This window comes from Fundulus heteroclitus, chromosome 8, assembly GCF_011125445.2.
Source record: "Fundulus heteroclitus isolate FHET01 chromosome 8, MU-UCD_Fhet_4.1, whole genome shotgun sequence".
NCBI classification, from domain to species: domain Eukaryota; kingdom Metazoa; phylum Chordata; class Actinopteri; order Cyprinodontiformes; family Fundulidae; genus Fundulus; species Fundulus heteroclitus.
The window spans coordinates 2,514,176-2,532,873 of NC_046368.1; the positions used below are offsets into that span (position 1 = coordinate 2,514,176).

The 18,698-nt window shown below is 45.3% G+C and overlaps 1 protein-coding gene across 1 annotated transcript; it reads left to right on the plus strand.

The window, feature by feature from the left end:
- Positions 1–3,599: 3,599 nt before the first annotated feature.
- On the plus strand, positions 3,600–13,858 carry ppp1r3b (protein phosphatase 1, regulatory subunit 3B). Its single transcript, XM_012862150.3, has 2 exons — positions 3,600–3,793; positions 11,658–13,858. Exons 1-2 carry the CDS (start codon positions 3,771–3,773, stop codon positions 12,529–12,531), a joined length of 897 nt encoding a protein of 298 aa, XP_012717604.2. The 5' UTR covers positions 3,600–3,770; the 3' UTR covers positions 12,532–13,858.
- Positions 13,859–18,698: the final 4,840 nt, after the last annotated feature.

Consider the following 18,698-nt stretch of genomic DNA (forward strand, 5'->3'; position numbering starts at 1 on the left):
ATATATATATATATATATATATATATATATATATATATATATATATATATATATATATATATATATATATAAATAAATATAAAGACGCTAACCAAAAGCATAAAATGACCAGGGCTGCACTTAAAATATGATGATTATCGATTAATATGATTTCTATTTTATCCATATGCTTTATTTCTATATCGTCCAGTCCTACTGATACCTCATGTCCTGCAAAGGATTATGGGGAGGGGGGTGATTTAAAGAGACGGCACCAAAACGAGTTGTGCTGAGACACGTCACCACCTAACATCCATCCTCCAATAAACAAGCAGAACCGGTTCTGGTTTAATCCATTTTCCTGGTGTTGGTCCGGATGAGCTGCGGGTCCTGGTTCTGGTTCTGGTTCTGCAGAGACCTGCTGGGTCTCTCTGTTTCCTGTTCAGACAGGAAGTCCTTTCCTCTGCTGGTGTTTAGAAACTGATCCAGGACCAGAGTTTACCACGGCGTCGGTGGTTCTAGCCTCAGGGGGTCCGGTTCAGAGCAGATCTCTAAATGACATTTTGGGACGTTCTGCACTAAGATGAAGGAAATGTTGAAACATCTCACTAATATTTTCAGACTCAGAGACGCGCTCAGCTGATGGAGATGCTGCAGGTCCAAAGGTTAGAGGAGCATGAAGATATTAGAGGAGCGGAGCTTGTGGTTCCTCTGGTGACTTGGATTCATGTTTACTGTACCAAACAAACCGAGTGGACCCAGATGGTGAAACCCGATTGAGCTCGGTACCGGGCTATTTTAGCCACTTTCTCTACTCTATCAGGTGAGTTTTGGCTTTGAGGTCTAAGAAAGATGACCCGAGCTGTTCTAGTGTAAGGTGCAGAACTTCCTGGGTTCATGATGATCAAAGGAGGAAGCTGCTGTTTTTCAGAGGTTCTGACTCTCCAAGGAGTTCTGGTTCTTTTACCCCTAATGGTTCTGGATCAATGAGACCAGAAGTGGGATCCAAACACAGCAATATAAAGACTAATATGTTCCATCTGGACTGTTTCAGGTGTTGGTTCACTGTATAAAATGATAAAAGTCATGATTTCCACAGCCTGAGTAACGCAGAGTCCGGTCCGGTTCAGTACCACGACAAACGGATCCAAACCCGGGGAGAACCTAATCCCACAGACCTGATGCTTCTGATGGAGATTAAAAAAGGATTTGATGTCACGTTTCTGTAATCCTTTCAGCTTGCAGCATCTTTTCTGCTGCTGAGGAGGAGGAGCTCAGCTGGAGGACGGATCACCGCCCGGTTCCTCCAGAACCTGAAGGTTCTCTGTTGATCTGAGCGACGGACCCTCAGATCACGTCATGATCCAGGTGACCAAGCGCTCCACGCACACCGAGCATCAGCCTCTACTGACCCAGGACGGTGGTTTGCTTCGGACCTGGACCGGTTCTAGGAGGACCGGTTCTAGGAGGACCGGTTCTAGGAGGACGGCCGTCCTTGGGCTTAGAACCAGCAGCGCTCCAACTGCAGGTTTCTCAGAGCGAGCCTCCAGGACTTATGGACTCTGTGCAGACTTGCTGTGGTTCTGATCCACTTCAGAAATAAAGTTTTAGGGCTTATTGTGGTTTATTTTTCTACCTTCTGCAGCAACATGGAACCACTAGAACGTCTGTTTTTCCTAACTGGGTCATAACGTTGTGATCATTAGAACCAGAAAGTGATTCTAGCGTCAAACTGTGAAGAAATGTGTGTTTAGTACGATGAAGCGGTTCTGTTGGTACCTCCTGCGTGTCTGAGCCGGGTTTCAGGCCCAGCAGCAGATTCACCCTCTCTGTCTCTGAGTTGTTTCTGGTCCTGATGGCTGCAGGAAGTTCTGCTCTGCTGGCCGAGTCCAGACCGGGCGGATTCTGTTGGTTCTGAGTCGGTTAGAAGCTGTAGCTCAGTCCGGACCGGTGTAATGCTTGGCCTCTGGGTCTGGGTCTCCATGGGGGGACTCTGGACTGGACCTTAGTTCTGCAGACAGCCGCTGACTCCCCCCACCAGGATATGTTGTTCAGGGACTGAACGAGGCAACAGAAGGTTTAGTGGAAGGAAAAACTGGGAGGAAAAGGTGCATGAGCAGCTGGAAGAACGTCCAATCGGTGTCCAGGTGTTAGGCCACTCCTGCTGAGGAGAACCAGAACCGGGCTACTGCTCAGTGGTCCAAAGTCATTTTGTCAGATTAAATTAAAGTCAGGACTCTTCAGCCAAAGCAGAACTGCGTCTAGGAACTATGAGACAGGAGCTAGGAGACAGGAACTAGGAGACAGGAGCTAGGAGCTAGGAGCTAGGAGACAGGAACTATGAGCTAGGAGCTAGGAGACAGGAGCTAGGAGCTGTTGTTAAGGGTTCCAGAGAGTGGAGGAACAGCTGAGGAACACAGAGAACTTGGTACCGGTCCACACGGCCAACAGTGTCAATATTCACTGTAATCACCATGGTAGCACCAGCAATGACCAGAACCAAACAGAATGTATGGCCTGCTGTCCAGAGGACGATGAACGGCACCAGAACCAACGATGCTAATGAGTTGAAGCTGCCATCAAAGCAAGCTGGACTTCTCTCCAGAACCAGAACCAGAACCAGAGGCTGACATTGATGCAGGAGTTCCTGCACATGGAGCCCAGACCCAGTCTGTTGCTGCTGTGGAACTGAGGTTCTACCTCCACAGGACGGGTCTATGATGATGTTCTGTTCTGGTTCTGGTCCACTTCTCTTCCTGGCCTCCATGTCTGCAGGCTGCTGCTGTTTAGCCAACATAAAATACCAAATGCTGCTCTATGCTGGGAACCCTGGGAGCTCTCATCTGATTGGCTCAGGAACCAGGAAGTAAACACGGGCTACACTGAACCAAAGTAGTTCTGGACCGCAGCTCTGGGTTTAAAGGAGAGAAACGTGACTGAGACGTTGATGATGGAGAGGACTGATTATAGGGAATATTACTAACATCAAATCAGAATAATTTAGGTTGATTTTACGGTAAATATCTTACTTATAGCTTAAATTAAGAAATTTCACTTTGCATGGAACTGACCTGACGTTCTAGTTATCCATGTTCCCTGTTCCCTGTATGGCTTTTTCTGCACTTTTTCCTTCCACTCAACTTTCCTTGAAATGACTGAACACAGCAATCAACAGCAGCTCGTTGCTCCTCAGGCATTTGTGCCGCTTTGTCGGCCATTACATGAACATAATGTGACATTTCTGAGAATCCTGATGGAATATTTTACTTTTTGGAGAAACTCTGGTTTGATCTGATGATTAATGAAGATGCATCTGTTGATCTGTCAATGTCGGCACGTGAAAATGATTCAGATTTGTTCAACCAAAGACAGAAAAATAAGCTTTTCATTAGTTTTTACATGCAGAATTTTCTGAGCACGCTCCTCCATGATGGATGGATGGACTGAGGTCAACAGCGGCAGGAACGGAGAACCTGAGGAACCCTCCAGGTGGAACCAGGTGGTTCTCCTCCTGGTTCTGCTCCACCTGATGATTGGATTTCCTCTCAGGGTTTCCAGCAGCCTGGGGCTTCGATCGAGGACAAAGGCTGCCCATCCTCCACGGCAGCCCCCACTCTGCTGATCACTCCGCCTGCGCACGCCCTCATTGGCTGCGTGGAAGTGTTCACGTGCGGCCTGCGTGGGGCTTTGAACGCCACACAGAAAAGTGGGGGGCCGTGGTTCCTCTGACAGCGGAGCGGGGCGGCGGGCGGCTTCAGGTGTGCCGGTGAGGACGGAACCGGGACCGGCAGATGTTCCTCAGAACCTGCTCCAGGTAAACGGCCGTGCGCGCAGAGGCCCTGCGGCCTGCGCAAACTCTGCGGATTATTTACTGCGCTCAGTGGAGGGGATTGTTTGTGTGCAAAGCTCGGTTCGTTTGGACCCAACAAAACTAAAAAAAAAAATAAACCTAAAAGTCCACATTAGAACACTGAATCTGGTGGAAATAAGGAAAAAAGATTCCAGAAAAAAACTGGATTTGTTGAGCGGCGACTTTATTTGAATTAAATAATTGCACTCAGCTGGGAAAGCCTTTTTCTCTCACCGTGTTGCTGTTTGCAGGTTTCTGGGTCAACTTTCGTTCACCGTTACGATCTGCAGCAGATTCTATCTGGTTAAACGCGGATTTACTTCAGTTTTCCTTTTACGAACCATCGGCGTCGGAGCTTTAAAGCTGGAATCCGGATTAATGTGTGGTCAGTGAAAGGTGCCGTGGTTCCGAAGCCGTTTCTGCTTCTGGAAGTCCTGCAAACAGCAGGAAAGCGGCTTTAACAGGACATAAAATCTAGATTATTATTTTACTAAAGCAGGCAGGTAAAGATGAAGCCTGGTGTTGGCGCAAACATGGAAGAGAATAAGCGCAAACGTGGAAAAGCGCAGAAATGGCGGAGGCCGGAGGGTCTTTGTTTCAGCCTCGCTTCAGGTTCTGGGTACTTTTGGGCCGAAGCGGCTGAAAAGCTCCTGCAGAATGTGATGAAGGCTGAAGTTTAATGGAGGTCTGGATCATTTCCCTGCCATGGAAGTTCAGGCGGTTGAGCTGCAGAACCCTGGAGAACCGAGCCGAGGTCTGTCTGGAAGTCGGAACCTATTGCTTTAGGCGGTCTGGATGCATCTGGATGACTCCATTATTCTGCTTAAAGGTTCTTTTCTAAGCCAGGTTCTTGTAAAAGGCCGCATTGTTGTTGTTGGGTCCGAGAATCACAGGAATGAATGATCCGTTGAAGGCGGTCAGGGGCCCCGCAAAATGAGCCAGGGGCCGCACTTTGGACCAGGACCGCTGCTCTAAGGGTTCTGGCTTTATTCTGGAGACCCCGGATGACCCTGACTGGAGATTAAACCACTAAAGGGAAATAAAGTCTTGGCTTTATTGTTGAAACGGTGTTTAGTTTTTATCTGAATTCATGTTCATAAATCCTCGTCTCCATTTTGCTTCCTCGGTGGTTCCATGACTTGCTGAAGGTCTCTGAGTTTTTCTTTGGACCCTCAGGCCGGTTCTGGGGAGCAATGGTTCTGGTTAATCAGCTCTGACACTTTGGGTCATCCAGGCAGAAACAGGGTTCTGAACCCGAGGGATGAATCGGTGCCGGTGGTGAAGAAAAGTAGAACCATTTAAACTGGATCTTTAAACTCTTTACTGTGATGTTTGGTTTTATATCTGGATCTAATTCCCTGCAAAATGTATTTTCTCACAATTAAAGGGAACATGTTAAAAATCCACCTTCCTGAATCCACCCTGTGTCGTTGGAATCACCAGGAGAGCAGGAAGTCTGTCCTGGCGCTGTGGGGAGACCTTCAGGTTCTGTTTGGGTCACATGTTGGGGGTAAATTAACGAGGAATTCAGATCCGCTCTACACCACAACTGATGGATTTCAGTGTGAAAACAAAGAACTGAAGCAGGAAATGTTCCTTTTAACGCTCAGGAGATCGACTTTTATTGTCATCTGTCATTTAAACCAGACTAAAACTACAGTAAGTGGTTCTGCAGAACAGATGAACCAAGATCCAGATGAAAACGGACACAACAGCAGAGGTCCTGCAGGATTGTTCCAGTGATCAGAGTTCAGGGTGGGATCAAAACAACCCAAAGTGGTGAAATCTGATTGATTCATAGCAGTTAAAGCTTAAAGGTGCATAGCCACATTATTTGACTTTTTTATTCATAAGTCAGTAGCTCACTCTGGTTGCATGCAACGTTTTTATGAAAGATTTTCACGTCCTGCTGGCGTCTTTTTTTTATTTTTATTTTTTTTATTTTTTATTTTTTTTTATACGATATTCACGGAAGAGGTAGCAGCTAACAGCTATTAGCATCTCGCAGCAAAACAATAAAGAAAGGTCCAAGATCCAGAGGAAAAATCCAGAAACATCTATGATTCCATGAGGATAAAGCCTGGAAAGTCTCTGGGAATCCAGTCTGAATGTTGGTGTTCTCTGAAGCTAAACCTGCCGAGGCTCAGATGTGACGCAGAGTTGACTGACGTGAGTAAATGTTCTGATATGAGGCTCTTAGAGTTGCTGTAGATCGGTTTATTTAATTAACGTTGATCTTCATCACGCTGAGCTGCTGCTTTACGCTGAGGTGTTGCAGTGAGTCAGGCTTGATCTGGCATTATTTAATTTTGATTTATAAATTAATTAAACTGGCATTATGATAGTTCTATGATACTGTCACTAGATGGCGCCACGTCTGCTTATCGCGCCCGGTACTGGGACTGTTTTTATCCACAAAAAGGACCATTAAAACATCATCAGAATGGAAGCTTGGTGGATATAACCTTATTTTATCATTATCAAACGGTTTTTGGGCTTTTTAAGCATAAATTGTGGCTATATACATTTAAAACCTGAGCAATACTGCCTTTACTTTGAGTAAAATGTGTAACTAAGATTTTAAATGAACGGTACCAACCCTGACTCTGGGGTGTAGCCCGGGGGAGGGTGAAGGTCTGTCTGCAAAATAAAGAGTTATGATCTTTATGAATAAATCAGCTAGCGTTAAAGGGCCGGCGTTACAGCCTGCCACCGTAAGGCAGGAGTTGTGATGCTGAACATTAACAGTTTTACTAAATGTTCATTTGAAACAAGGTGTGAGCAATTAGGGCTGGGTATCATCTAGGATGAGCCGATACGATACGATTCTCGATACATAGCTCAGCTTGATTTGATTCCAATATCGATATTTATTACTTTGAATTAATGCTCAGTGATTCAATCACCAAAATCAGCCAAATATTATGTTTATGTTCTATTTATTGATCACAGACATATTAACAGGAAAATAAAGTGCATTTGCTTCAATGCATTTAACGTGTCACAGAAACCAAAAATGTGCCCAAACATCTGATTTTAGGGACAAAGGAGCTTCTAAAATCCTGTCGGCCGTTCCACAAATTCGTCTCACTTGCTCTCCTTCGCTGTGAACTGTAATGGTTGCGCTGTAATAACGCCCCCTAGAGGTTGGGAGGTATATCGATATTGAAAGCCAGAATATCGATATTAAATCGTTTTTAAAAATATCGATATTATTATTATATCGATTTTTATGCACAGCCCTATGAGCAATAGTTGGTATTTTTGTTCAGCTTTGAGCCGCTGCTGTTGAATATCAGCGTTTATCAGGAGGGAGCAGACCTGCACCAATGACCCAGTTGGCCTGTTGTTGGGTTTTATTCTTTTATTTTTATTTAACTGAGAGATATATAAAAATACCTGAAAACCCCGGCTTTTATCAGAAAGCTTTGCAGGACCTAAGTTAAATAAGATTAAAACAATAAAACCCACCGCTGTTCATTGGTTACACAGGGTAACTGTGGAGGAGTAGGCAGTTATAGTTTATTGCTGATAATCACAGTGTTTCATTCTAACTGTAAATATATTCCAATGACCAGCTGTACAGGCGGGACAAACCTAGATAATTTCATATTTATTACACATTTCCACAAAGTTTCCAGCGATTTTTTTATTTTTTTTTTTCTCCCCAGATATGAGTAAAATCAGGCGACATGGTGGTCAGATCCTCCTCAGGGTCACAGAAGCTCCTGCAAGTTTCTTCTTTAATTAGAAGTTTTAATGTAAACTCGTTTTACAACCATAATGGATCAACACTGTCTAGTCGGCATAGAAATCCTCATTTTAAATGTTTGCATAAAAATACCAGGAGGTGAGTGACATGAAGCCAGATGTAAACAGACCCATTTTATACCTAAAAGTGTTTTAGTCTGCAGTGGGACTCAAACCTCCATCATATGCGGTGATGACTCTAATATTATTTATCATCACAATAAATATGATACTAGCATGGCTAGGCATTATATTCACCTCTAGTTATTTCTATTTCCAACATATCATTATTATTTTTTTAACCACCCAGGACTAAACATGGTTCTTCCCCTCCTGGGCCAGATGTGCTGGGCCAGATGTGCCGCTCCAACCAGAACCAGGTTGGCAGGCTGGGTGTTTGGTGCCGGTTCAGTCCGGTGGTTCTGTTGCTGCCCAGACATGCAGCTAGAATGAGGGAGGTGTTTAATTATCCACGCATTAAAACGCTGAACACAGCAACACAGCTGCTATAATGGAAGGAATGAAGAAACTTAATGAAGAGGTCGCCATCGCTAGATGCAGCTTAGTCCTCCATTGGACTCTATTCATTAAACCATTCTCTTTGAAATGGCACCAATTTTATCAGATGTTATATTTAACATTTAATGGCAATTAAATATTGCGTTATGTAAGACTTTCTAAATATGTGAACACTGAGCTCTGTGGAAATGAGTGAATATAAAGTCTTAACGGCACATTAAGGTACCAGAGGTTCACAGACAGTTAAATGAAAACTGTGTTTAAACCAGAACTGGAACTTTGATTTAAAAATGGTTCAGTATTTTCTGAAGGAACAAAATCAGGAGATTGCTCCTTTATGTTGCCTGATGGTCCAGATATCTTCTTTGGTCTGATTAGGCTTGTTTATATTTAAAACAATTATCAGTATTAAAGGGAACATTATGCTTTAGTTCTTCACTTTCAAATCCTCCAGTTGTGCTCAATAGAAAGTAGAACAGCAACACTTTGGTCTGAATTCCTCCTTATTGTTGCTCTGCTCCTCTTTTGCTCCGGTTCTGAGGAGCGTCTGAGAGCGACTCGTTTTGGTGCCGTCTCTTTAAATCTGGAGGAGGCCCTTCAGACCCCGCCCCCTCCAGGTCGCAGAGATTTCGGCCCCCATAAAACTACAAAAATGGCTGAATGGGGCGGAGTGGTCCACTCGTAGCTTCAGTCCTTCAGCTTCGACTACAAAATCACTCCGAGAAATTAAAAAATGGCCGATTCACAAAATTGTTTAGCTGGAAGTTATTCAGCAGCAAATACTGCGACGTCATTTTATTTTATATTTTTAAATCACATCTTTCACAGTTGTGGAAAGTTAGAAAAGCAAGTTAAAACTGAGTCACCCAATTTAAAGAGAAGCAGATTTTGTGAAATACATTTTTTGTTATTGGAACCAGAAAGAAACAACAAAAATCTAATTAATGGTTTCTCTCTCGCATCCAAACATGTTCAGCTGTCACTCACACACTGCAAAAACGAAAAGAAAAAAAAATTAGTGGAATTTTCTTAAAATTAGTGTATTTGTCCTTGATTTAAGCATGCAAATCAGATGATTTGCCAATGGAATAAGATTTATGCACTTAAAATAGGAACAACTCATCTCAATTATCTTATTTCAAGTGCAGTATATCTAATTATCTTATTTTAGGGGTCAAGATACTCACTCCATTGGCAGATCATCTTATTTACCCTCTCAAATCAAGGACAAATACACTAAGTTCAAGGCAATCTAACTTATTTTTAGTTCTGTTTTTGCAGTGCAGGAGGAAGAAACATGCAGATATTTGCTTTTAAAGGGTCATACCGATGTAGAGTTTTGAACAGAACCTCCAATTAATAATTATATATTGATAAGGTAGCATACACCATGACGTAGAAAACAGCTTAGAAAAATCAAATAGAACATAAAGATGTCTCTGCAGCTCCTGGAGGGAATAAATTCATCGGTTCTGCTTCAACTTCAGTCTTGGCCTGCTGTAGGTTCAGGAAGTCCGGCTGGTTTGACTGTAGAAACCCAGCGGTACCGACTTCCTTCTGTCAGAACTTCATGGACTGGTGGGTGATGTGAAACCCGGAACCTCTCCTGACAAGTTGTTCAGTCCCCCCCCACCCCCTTCCACTGCCGGCTTCATGCTCAGTCAGTCAGAACAGGACAGTCCGGTTCTGACTGGCTGTCCTTGAACTTTCACCACACCTGCGGGTCATTCGGGTCACATGCTGCGTCTTGGCCCGGTTGGAGGTGGTGTGGGTGGAAAGGTCCCAGAGGACGTGCTGCTGGTCCACGGAGGGAAGGCGTGGCCCGCTACAGGCCGGTGGTCTTCACCTCTGATTGGGTCTGCTGGTCCTGGTTACGGATCCACAGGGTCCAGTCCTGGGTCCCGTTCCTGAGCGGCCTCTGGTTGGTGGTATTTGGGTTTACGGTCAGAGTTTTGGTGCCGACTCCTCCAATGGGTCTCATGGAGGTGGGTCAAAGCTCGTCTTCCTGATAGTCAGGGAACGTGTTCCCAGCTGTTTGGGCTTATTGATATTTCCAGAACTGTAACCCTACCCGGTTGTTGGGTTTTCCAGTGGTACCGTGGTACCAGACCCCGTTTAGTACCAGGGCTCTCTTGAAAAAGAGGTTTTTAACCTGGATGAGATCCAGCTGGATAAATAAAGGTTACATGCATGGTTCCGTCTGGCTGCCCCTAACGAGCAGCGCCACCCTGCCGGTCACTGATTGGGCCGGGCTGGTGTCACTGGTGCCCCTAACGAGACGCTGCTCGTTAGGGGCACCAGTGACACCAGCCCGGCTGATTGGGTCGGGCTGGTGTCACTCAGGCCTCTGGTGCTCTGATCTGCCTCCATTAATGAAAGAATCCTTGGATTTCGTGATTGATTCACTCTTTAGTCATTTTTCTTCGTGCTGCTGCTGACACCGTGAGGAGTTTGGTGATTTTTATTTTTTTTTTTTAGATCGACCCACTTTAAGCGTTCCAGATCCGTCTGGTTGAAACCAAGCAGCTTTCTGTGGGACGTCCAGTCCTCCACGAGGTTCTGCTGGGTTTGAAGTTCACTGGGAGTGATGCTGGTCATGTTTCTCTGCCTCCCCCCCTCCTGGTGCGGGGCCCCTCTGTTTGTGTTGCAGTGGGCGGTGCGGGTCCACAGCAGGGTTTAGTTTGGACTGCAGGTTCCTGCTAACCTACATGTGGAGACGTCTTTGTCCTCTGTTTGCTCAGCAGAGACCAAACAATGCAGCCTGTTTTCTCTGAGCTTCAGGTTCCTCCTGAAACCTGAAGCTTCTGCAGGAGGTTCAAGCAGAAACCCAGAAACCCAGAGAAACTGATGGCAGCAAGGAGGGAAGACGTGAAGGTCCTGAACATCTGAGTGATCCTCATGAACGCTGAGAGGACGGTGTTATTTCTGGGCCGGTGAGGGGGGGGGGGGTCAGAATGCAGACCACTGGTGGCGCCGGGATTTTTCCAGATGTCGATGGGTTGATGCACGCTGCATGAAAACAGATTTACCAGCAGAACATGGATTAAAACCGGACCAGATGGATAACCGAGGATTTGGGTAAAAAAAAAAAGCTTTAAACTTATTGACAGATAAACAGAAAAGGTCAAATTTACTGTTAACGTTGAATAAAATCTTCAGTTTTATTGGTAAAACTAGTTTAAATACAACTTTTATTCTCTCTGCTTGATGGTCCAGAACTGTCTGCTGAGGCCAGAAGGTGATAAATCCGTTTGGTTTGCTGTAGATCATGAAAGGCTTCATGTTTCTGGCAGCGTTGGACCAGATGCTCGTAGTTAATGGCTTCTGCTCTGATATTCAGTCTCTAATCACCAGTGGAGACTATGTGCAAAATAATCGTCATGACGATGCATCGCGATTTCTTTGGCAATACCCACCACCAGTGGAGACTCTCCAGCGAGTCTCCACTGGTGGGATTGGGTCCAGGAGGCGGACCGGTCGTAGTGCAGACCTAAGGAACCTTCTACTCATGTTCTCTCTGGGTCTGGACCTCCTAACGCTCTGACTCTCTCTGTTTCAGCGCTCTGTGCATGTTTCCTCCTGAGCCCGACATGCCGATGGACATGGCCATCCCCTTCTACCTGTCCAAGGAGGAGTTCGTCTTCACGAGCGCCTCCACGGTACACCCGTCGGCCCGCAGCTCCTGCCTCAGGTTCCAGCGCCCGAGCTGCGTCAGCACCACCGGGCCTGGAGATGGCGCCGTCATCAACAAAGACGCCAAGAAGAAGAAACGCGTCACGTTTGCCGACCACAAAGGCCTGTCCCTCACCAGGGTGAAGATCTTCTCCAAGTTCACGGACCCCATAGAGATCCCTGTGAACATCCAGGAGATGTTGAGCTCCAAGCTCACGCTGTCGTCCGCTGAGGAGGACAAACTGGTGCTGGACTTCACTCAGCCCTCCTCAGACTACCTGCTGTTCCGCCACAACCTGGAGAAGAACCTGGTGAGCCTGGAGCACTGCGTGCTGAAGGAGAAGGCCTTTGCAGGAACCATCAAGGTGAAGAACGTGTCCTTTGAGAAGTCCGTCATGCTGCGGGTGACCTTCGACTCGTGGAGGAGCCACACGGATGTGATCTGCGAGTACGTGAAGGACGCCTACCCCACCTCCTACAGCGACACCTTCTCCTTCGAGGTGTCTCTGCCGGCGGAGCTGCGGCCCAACGAGCAGGTGGAGTTCGCCGCGTGTTACAGGGTCGGCGGCGGCGAGCACTGGGACAGCAACCAGGGCCGCAACTACCGCATCGTCTGGTCCCACATGAGGAAGAGCCGCCACTCAGACTCCTCCCACTTCGGCATCCACTTCGACCGCTACGGCAGCCCCACCTGTTCGCACGGGCTCTTCCCTGATTGGCCGAGCTACGCCGGCTACGAGAACATCGGGCCGTACTACTGAACACGCGGCGGTTTTTAAGTTGCTCGTTGTCCCCGATGACTTGCTGGTTTTTAGAACTGTTTCTGTAACGTTGGGTCGCACGTGAAGTCCGTTTCAGAGCCGCTGCTGGATCAAAGCACAGACCGTACCTGGTCAGGTGTTCTCTACCTCCTCATCATTCCACATCAGATTTTAAGCTTCGCCTCGTCACAGGAACTGTAGCCGACCGACCAAACCTCCACGGACGCGCTCAGGTTTTACCTCCGTGTCCGGACCAGCCGGAGCTGCTAACAGGAAGTCCGGCTGTTTTTAATCCCACGCTTCGTTAAAGATCACCGAGCACCTGAGGTGTCCTGCTGCCACGCATCCTAAAAGGGACATTTTTAAGCTGGACTGGGACAGGTTGGGGTTCAGGAAGATGTTGCTGGGCAGGAGGGACAAAGACGTCCCAGCCGCACTAACCCGGACCAGAGGGAAGTCGCCTCTTTGGCTCATCTTGTTTTCTGCCTGGTTAGTTCAGGAACAAAGTATTAAAGCAACGCTGGACGCTACAGGCAGCGCCTCCAGAGACGACCAGAAGCATGAAACGGTTCTTGTAGCCGAGGATCCCAGCCGGTTCCTGCGGTTGGCTCTCCTTTCTCTGCTGTTTGCTTCAGGCGGTTCCCCCGTCAGCCGGAACCTGTCGGCAGCGGAAGGAGAGTTTCAGTCTGTGCCGGCGGCCTCGTTTTATTAGTGACCCTGAAAAGTCCAAATTTTGCTTTCTTTTACCTTAATCTGTGCAGTTACTGTGAGAGCAATCAGAAAAGCAGAACTTGAACACTTTTGTTCTTAAAAGTTGACAGCGAGGAGTTTAAAGTCAGACTTTCTGCTGCTCGTCTGCTGCACTCGCTTCACTGGAGTTCAGAGAACAGGGGGGGGGGGGGGGCGCTCGCTTTGGTTCACAGCTATGCAGAAATTTGCACATGAGTTAATGCAACGAGGAAACATGGTGTTGATCTACGCTTTTAGAAGGGGAACGGGGGAAGTTGGGGCTGTAATTTCCCAGCTGAGCACATCTTCCTCAACTTTCAGACAATCTGCGCACAAAACGGCAGAAATAAATAAGCTATATTTCATTTAGTAGTTGTTGCTGAGCCAGTGTGTGATGTTGGCTCTGAGTTTCTGTTTTAAATGTCTGCGCGCATCGGCCTCCAGGCTTTCAGGGACTGAATGATTCTGAACGCTGATCTTTTTTTAAGAAGTCAATAAAGTTCTGCCATGTTTTACTCATGAAGATGAAATTCTGTCTGTGGCGCAATCTGCTGTCAAAATGATCTGAAGAACAATAAAAAGTATATTTATATCCTGACTGGGTTGCTTAGTTGTTTTTTTACACAAATTATTTATAGACCACATGAAACCATCTTTACTGTTTAGACGTGGCAGCAGAGGAACTGGAGGCCGGTTTTTCTGGTCTTATTCATATATCTCCAATTAACATCACATCATCATCAAGGTTCTTTCCAAAGTCAGCTTCCATGAGATCCTCCAGGTTGGTGAGAAAGTTTCCTCTCTAAGGAAACCCAGCAGGTTGCATCAAGTCTCTCCAAGCAGCATTCACTCCTCCTGAAAGAGCGTAGAGCCACAGTGGACAGTCGTCTGCATTGTTGATGGCTTTGCAGCAATCCCTCATACTGAGCATGCATGAAGCGACAGTGGAGAGGAAAACTATAGAGGTAGCTCAGGGTAACATGAGCCACTCTGACTAGAAGCTTTGTCACAAAGGAAAGTTTTAAGATTAGTCTTAAAAGTAGACGGGGTGTCTGCCTCACGGACCAAAACTGGGAGTTGGTTCCACAGGAGAGGAGCCTGATAGCTAAAGGATCTGCCTCCCATTCTACTTTTAGAGACTCTAGGAACCAGCAGCAGACCTGCAGTCTGAGAGCGAAGTGCTCTGTTAGGAACATACGGGGTAATCAGAGCTCTGATATATGATGGAGCTTGGTTTTGAACATGAAAGTCAAGGAGTGGACAACACGACCACAGGATAACATTATAAAACAGACATGTTGATTCATTCTGGAATTTTAATCTAGTTTCCAATAAACACAGAGCTACTTCTAGTGGGAAGTGTAATACGCCCCTCTATCGAGTCTTTGCTGATTAAATAAGATTAAAAGATGAATTACAAACTGCAGGATTTAAAAAACAAGCTTAAATCAGAGGCAACTAGACTTTGTCTCTTAAAAAGTTTTGACACTGAGTTGCACTGAGCAACCTGCAGTTGGAGTGCTGCCGTTTTTAAAGGAGCAATAAGTGAAATTTCATAATTTTAGATAGAACTAAAGGTATAATTTTAGATGGACTATGGTTAGACGTCACACGTCTGTGTTTCTCCAGTCTCTTGTTTAAATAGCCGGGCCGTGAACTGCTGCCACTCCCTGCCCATAAAATGCCATCGGATCAAAATGTTCTCTTGCTATCAGCATTATAAACCTATGAGTTACTCACTTCTTCACTAGACATGTTCCTCTGAAAGCTGAGGCTGTTCTGCTAAATTTTTATCCTCTGCAAATAGGCTCATAGGAGCCGATGGGTGAGGAGGGGAAGTGGCTGCTGAGTGCTGCAGCCGTAGTCTCCAGACAGAGCTCAGTCTCCTAACCTGATCCTAGCCAGCTGAATGTCGCTCCGCCTAGCTTCACTCACATCCATCTGGGACATCTCCCATTGAGAGTGATTTCTCCAACCAATTTTATTGTCCAGCCAATCAGGACGCAGGGCTGGAGTTTCATAGATGTGACGTAGTGGAGAAGCGACCGTGACGTGAGACTGTTTTGACAGCAATGGCGGCTCGCATTGAGGAAGCAAGCGTTAGCATTGATGCTGCTATTTCTTCCGTGTTGTCCAATCTACCTAATATTGTTTCATTAAAAGAACATCAGAGAACGCCTCTGAAGGCTTTTGTTGGTGGAAACCATGTTTTCACCCTTCTCCCCACCGCATTTGGCAAGTTTTGTTTTCCGGGGCGCATCCGCGGCGGACATCTTGTCGGTTAGCGGTTAGCGCTAACCATGTTAGGAGGCCTTTAGTCCTCAACACGGTCGGCCCGGGATCGACTCCGACCCGCGGCGCTTTGCCTCCTGTCTTCCTCCCCCCTCTTCCTGTCAGCTCACTGTCAATAAAACGCCACTAGAGCCGCAAACACATAAAAAAAAGTTTTGTTTTTTCCTGCGTCGCTCTCATCAGCGTCACGGGTTAGCTTCGGTGTGAGTGGTTGAAATAGCACGTCGATAAAGATGACAGACAAGTGGCTTATCCAATCATATGCAAGGATTTTTGATAAGGCCCAGCCTTCTGAAACGCCGTTCCTATGGATCTGTCCCAGATGGATGAGTGGAGCTAGGTGGAGCGAAATTCATTTGGCTAGGGTCAGGTTATCAATCTCCACCCAGTGGTGAAATGTTGCTTATTGCTCCTTTAAGGACATGGAGGCGCATTCAAAGTCAGATTTATATCAGTGAGCCACCATCACTGTCCTGGTGGTTAGAAGCTGCTGCTTGGTGTGAGCGGAGGACTTTGTCACCTGAACCATGATGAGATGCTGATGTAATCTCCAGTACTCCACTCACAGCAAGCAAAATGGTGACTTTGTCAAAAAAAAAAAAAAAAAAAAAAAGGTGGGGATTTAACATGATCTAGAACCTTTGAACATGGTGGCTAACTCATGTTAAAGTCTAATATTTAACTGCTTTGGACAAAATTACGCACCGTGTTAGTGAAATAACCTGGATAGGACTATAACTGTCTTTCTTTCTACCCGTTATCTGACCCATAACAACAGGCCTCGATCAGTTGTGTCGGCCATCTTGAAAAATGGTCACCATATTGAGTTTTTGCGTGGCCAGCAGAGCGTGCTTTAATGTGGGTTGATTGCTGCACGGAGCGCTTCTCACTTTCCAGGCTTGTGCATGAAAGCAACAAGACGCGAAAAAGACTCTTCCTCCCTGAGCTCTCTGGACAGAGGAGCTGCTCCTCTCGCTTTTTTCCACCTCCACTTCCTGTTGGTCGTTTTCTCAGATCCAATCGCTTTATGCAAGCAGGTGAGAGCGCATTAATATCAGATAAAGTGGTAAAATGACCAGAATGGAGAGGAAACATATGCAAATCAAAATGATGACGAGGGTGTAAATGAAGTGCATTCAAACAGTTTGATGCTGTGTGACATTTAAGTTTGCTAGGTTTCCTCATCATGACACATTTCTGAATCCAGTCTAATTGACTCACCTAGCAACAGGGTCAACCAAAGCTCCTCACTAAGATAAAGGCTCCATGTGAATACCCTTAATAACAGCTCCTAGCTCCTAACTCCTGCTCCTATCTCCTGCTCCTAACTCCTATCTCCTAGGTCCTATCTCCTATCTCCTATCTCCTGCTCTACGCATGTTTTGCTTTGCAGCATCACAACTTCCCTGGTGAAACACTGCCCCCGTGTGGTGGGAGTAAGTATTGCATTGCCGTCTCTGAAGAAAAAACTGAGGAAGACGTCAGTGTAGTTTTATGGAAAAATAAGATTAGATAGAAATATAATAACGATCTGGGGACCTGGGTTTGAATCCTGGTTGGATACCCAGCGTAGTCTGGGGGGACGACCGCTGAATAAGGAACAGCTGAGAGGATTCATGTTTATATTAGATGTTAAAATTCTGGAGAATCCTAATTTCTAAAGAAAACAAGCATAATCCTTATAATAAAGCAAATCCCAATAATAATTCAGCATTTAGTACAAATACAGCTGTATCATTTCTACCCTGAATGGAGACAACCTGAATCTAATCTACATATTAATGGTGGATAATATCGCCATCAGAACCAGAGTTAACCGTCTCAGCTGAATATCATGATTTAATGTGATGATAATGTCTGTAAAGTTAAAATATAGAAAACATGAAAACTATGTGATCAATCCTGGTTTTCAGCAGAACATGTGTTCTTTACTGAACTGACTATATATGTGGAAACTTTAACCTGTCAGGCATCAGGGGTCAGGATTTAACACCTGGTGACTCTGCTTATCATTTTATAATCATAATTAAATTTCAAAGTTATTGCCCTTCTAGTGTTTAGTGTAAATTATATAAATAATAAACTCAGACTAAAACTTTGTTTAATATTAACCTTTGCCCAATATTTTCAAGAACATGATAGTTTAACATGTTCATTAGCAGACAGAACAGACCGAGCTGAACTGTAGCAGCTGCTGGGAGCTTAAAGGTGACAGCGTCTCATTTCCAACACTAATTAATGTTTAACTAACTAACCTTTGGTACACAAAGCTCAGCCTTTCACTTCTTCATTGAAAACGAACCATATCTGTGGTTTAGATTATATTTACAGGGTTGGGTCAGCATCTGGTAAAGTCACAAAATACCAACAGTATTTATGGATTCATCTGGAACTTATGTTAAAAACTTTTTAGTAAAATAAATAAAGATAAGCTCTCTCTGCACCACGGCTTTCTTTTTCAAAGTTTCAAATCCACAAATGTGCCTTTAAACTGAATTATCATGTCTGGTTTTATGATAACTCTGAGAGCAGCCTCCGGCACTGAGCAACCACTGGAAGAGCTTGGATTAGCAGTATGGCAAGCCATTTGAGTATTTATTCCATGTCAATGTTAGAGAACATTGTTGTCTACTAATTTGAAACACACAAAGGAACTGATTCATATGACCAAGCATGTTTGTGCTGAAAACTCTGGCCTCGCCACCGTCTAACATGATGCTTCCAAACGGTTGTCATTTGTAGCGGGACACAACATCCTGTCCAGACCATTTCCTCCTGCCGCCAACCTTCATGCTGTCAGGACAGCAGAGGGATGAAAGTCTCACCTTCCTGGAAAACCAGAAGAGTTTCCTAATGAAAATCATCTTCCTCTTTCTAACTCCTCATCATGTGTCCCTATAAAGTGTAGAAGTTCAGTCATTTGCTCCCCGATAGACTCCATTTTACCGGACAGGATCAGAGCTGAACATCTGTTTTCTCCTGGAGGATGAAGATGCTGATGTTCCTCACAGCAGCTTCCACTCTTTGTTTTGTGCTGCTAAGATTAACTTTTAATCCCAGAAACAGACAGGAGGTAAAGTTTCTGCATATATTTTATCTTCTGCCTTCAATTAATGACAAATTAATGCATATTACTCATTATTTGG

Excerpts from the sequence above, each read along its gene's own strand:
- ppp1r3b (XM_012862150.3), top strand. The coding sequence starts at position 3,771 with ATGTTCCTCAGAACCTGCTCCAG. Across the intron at positions 3,794-11,657 it reads TTCCTCAGAACCTGCTCCAG|CGCTCTGTGCATGTTTCCTC; the intron begins GTAAACGGCCGT and ends TCTCTGTTTCAG.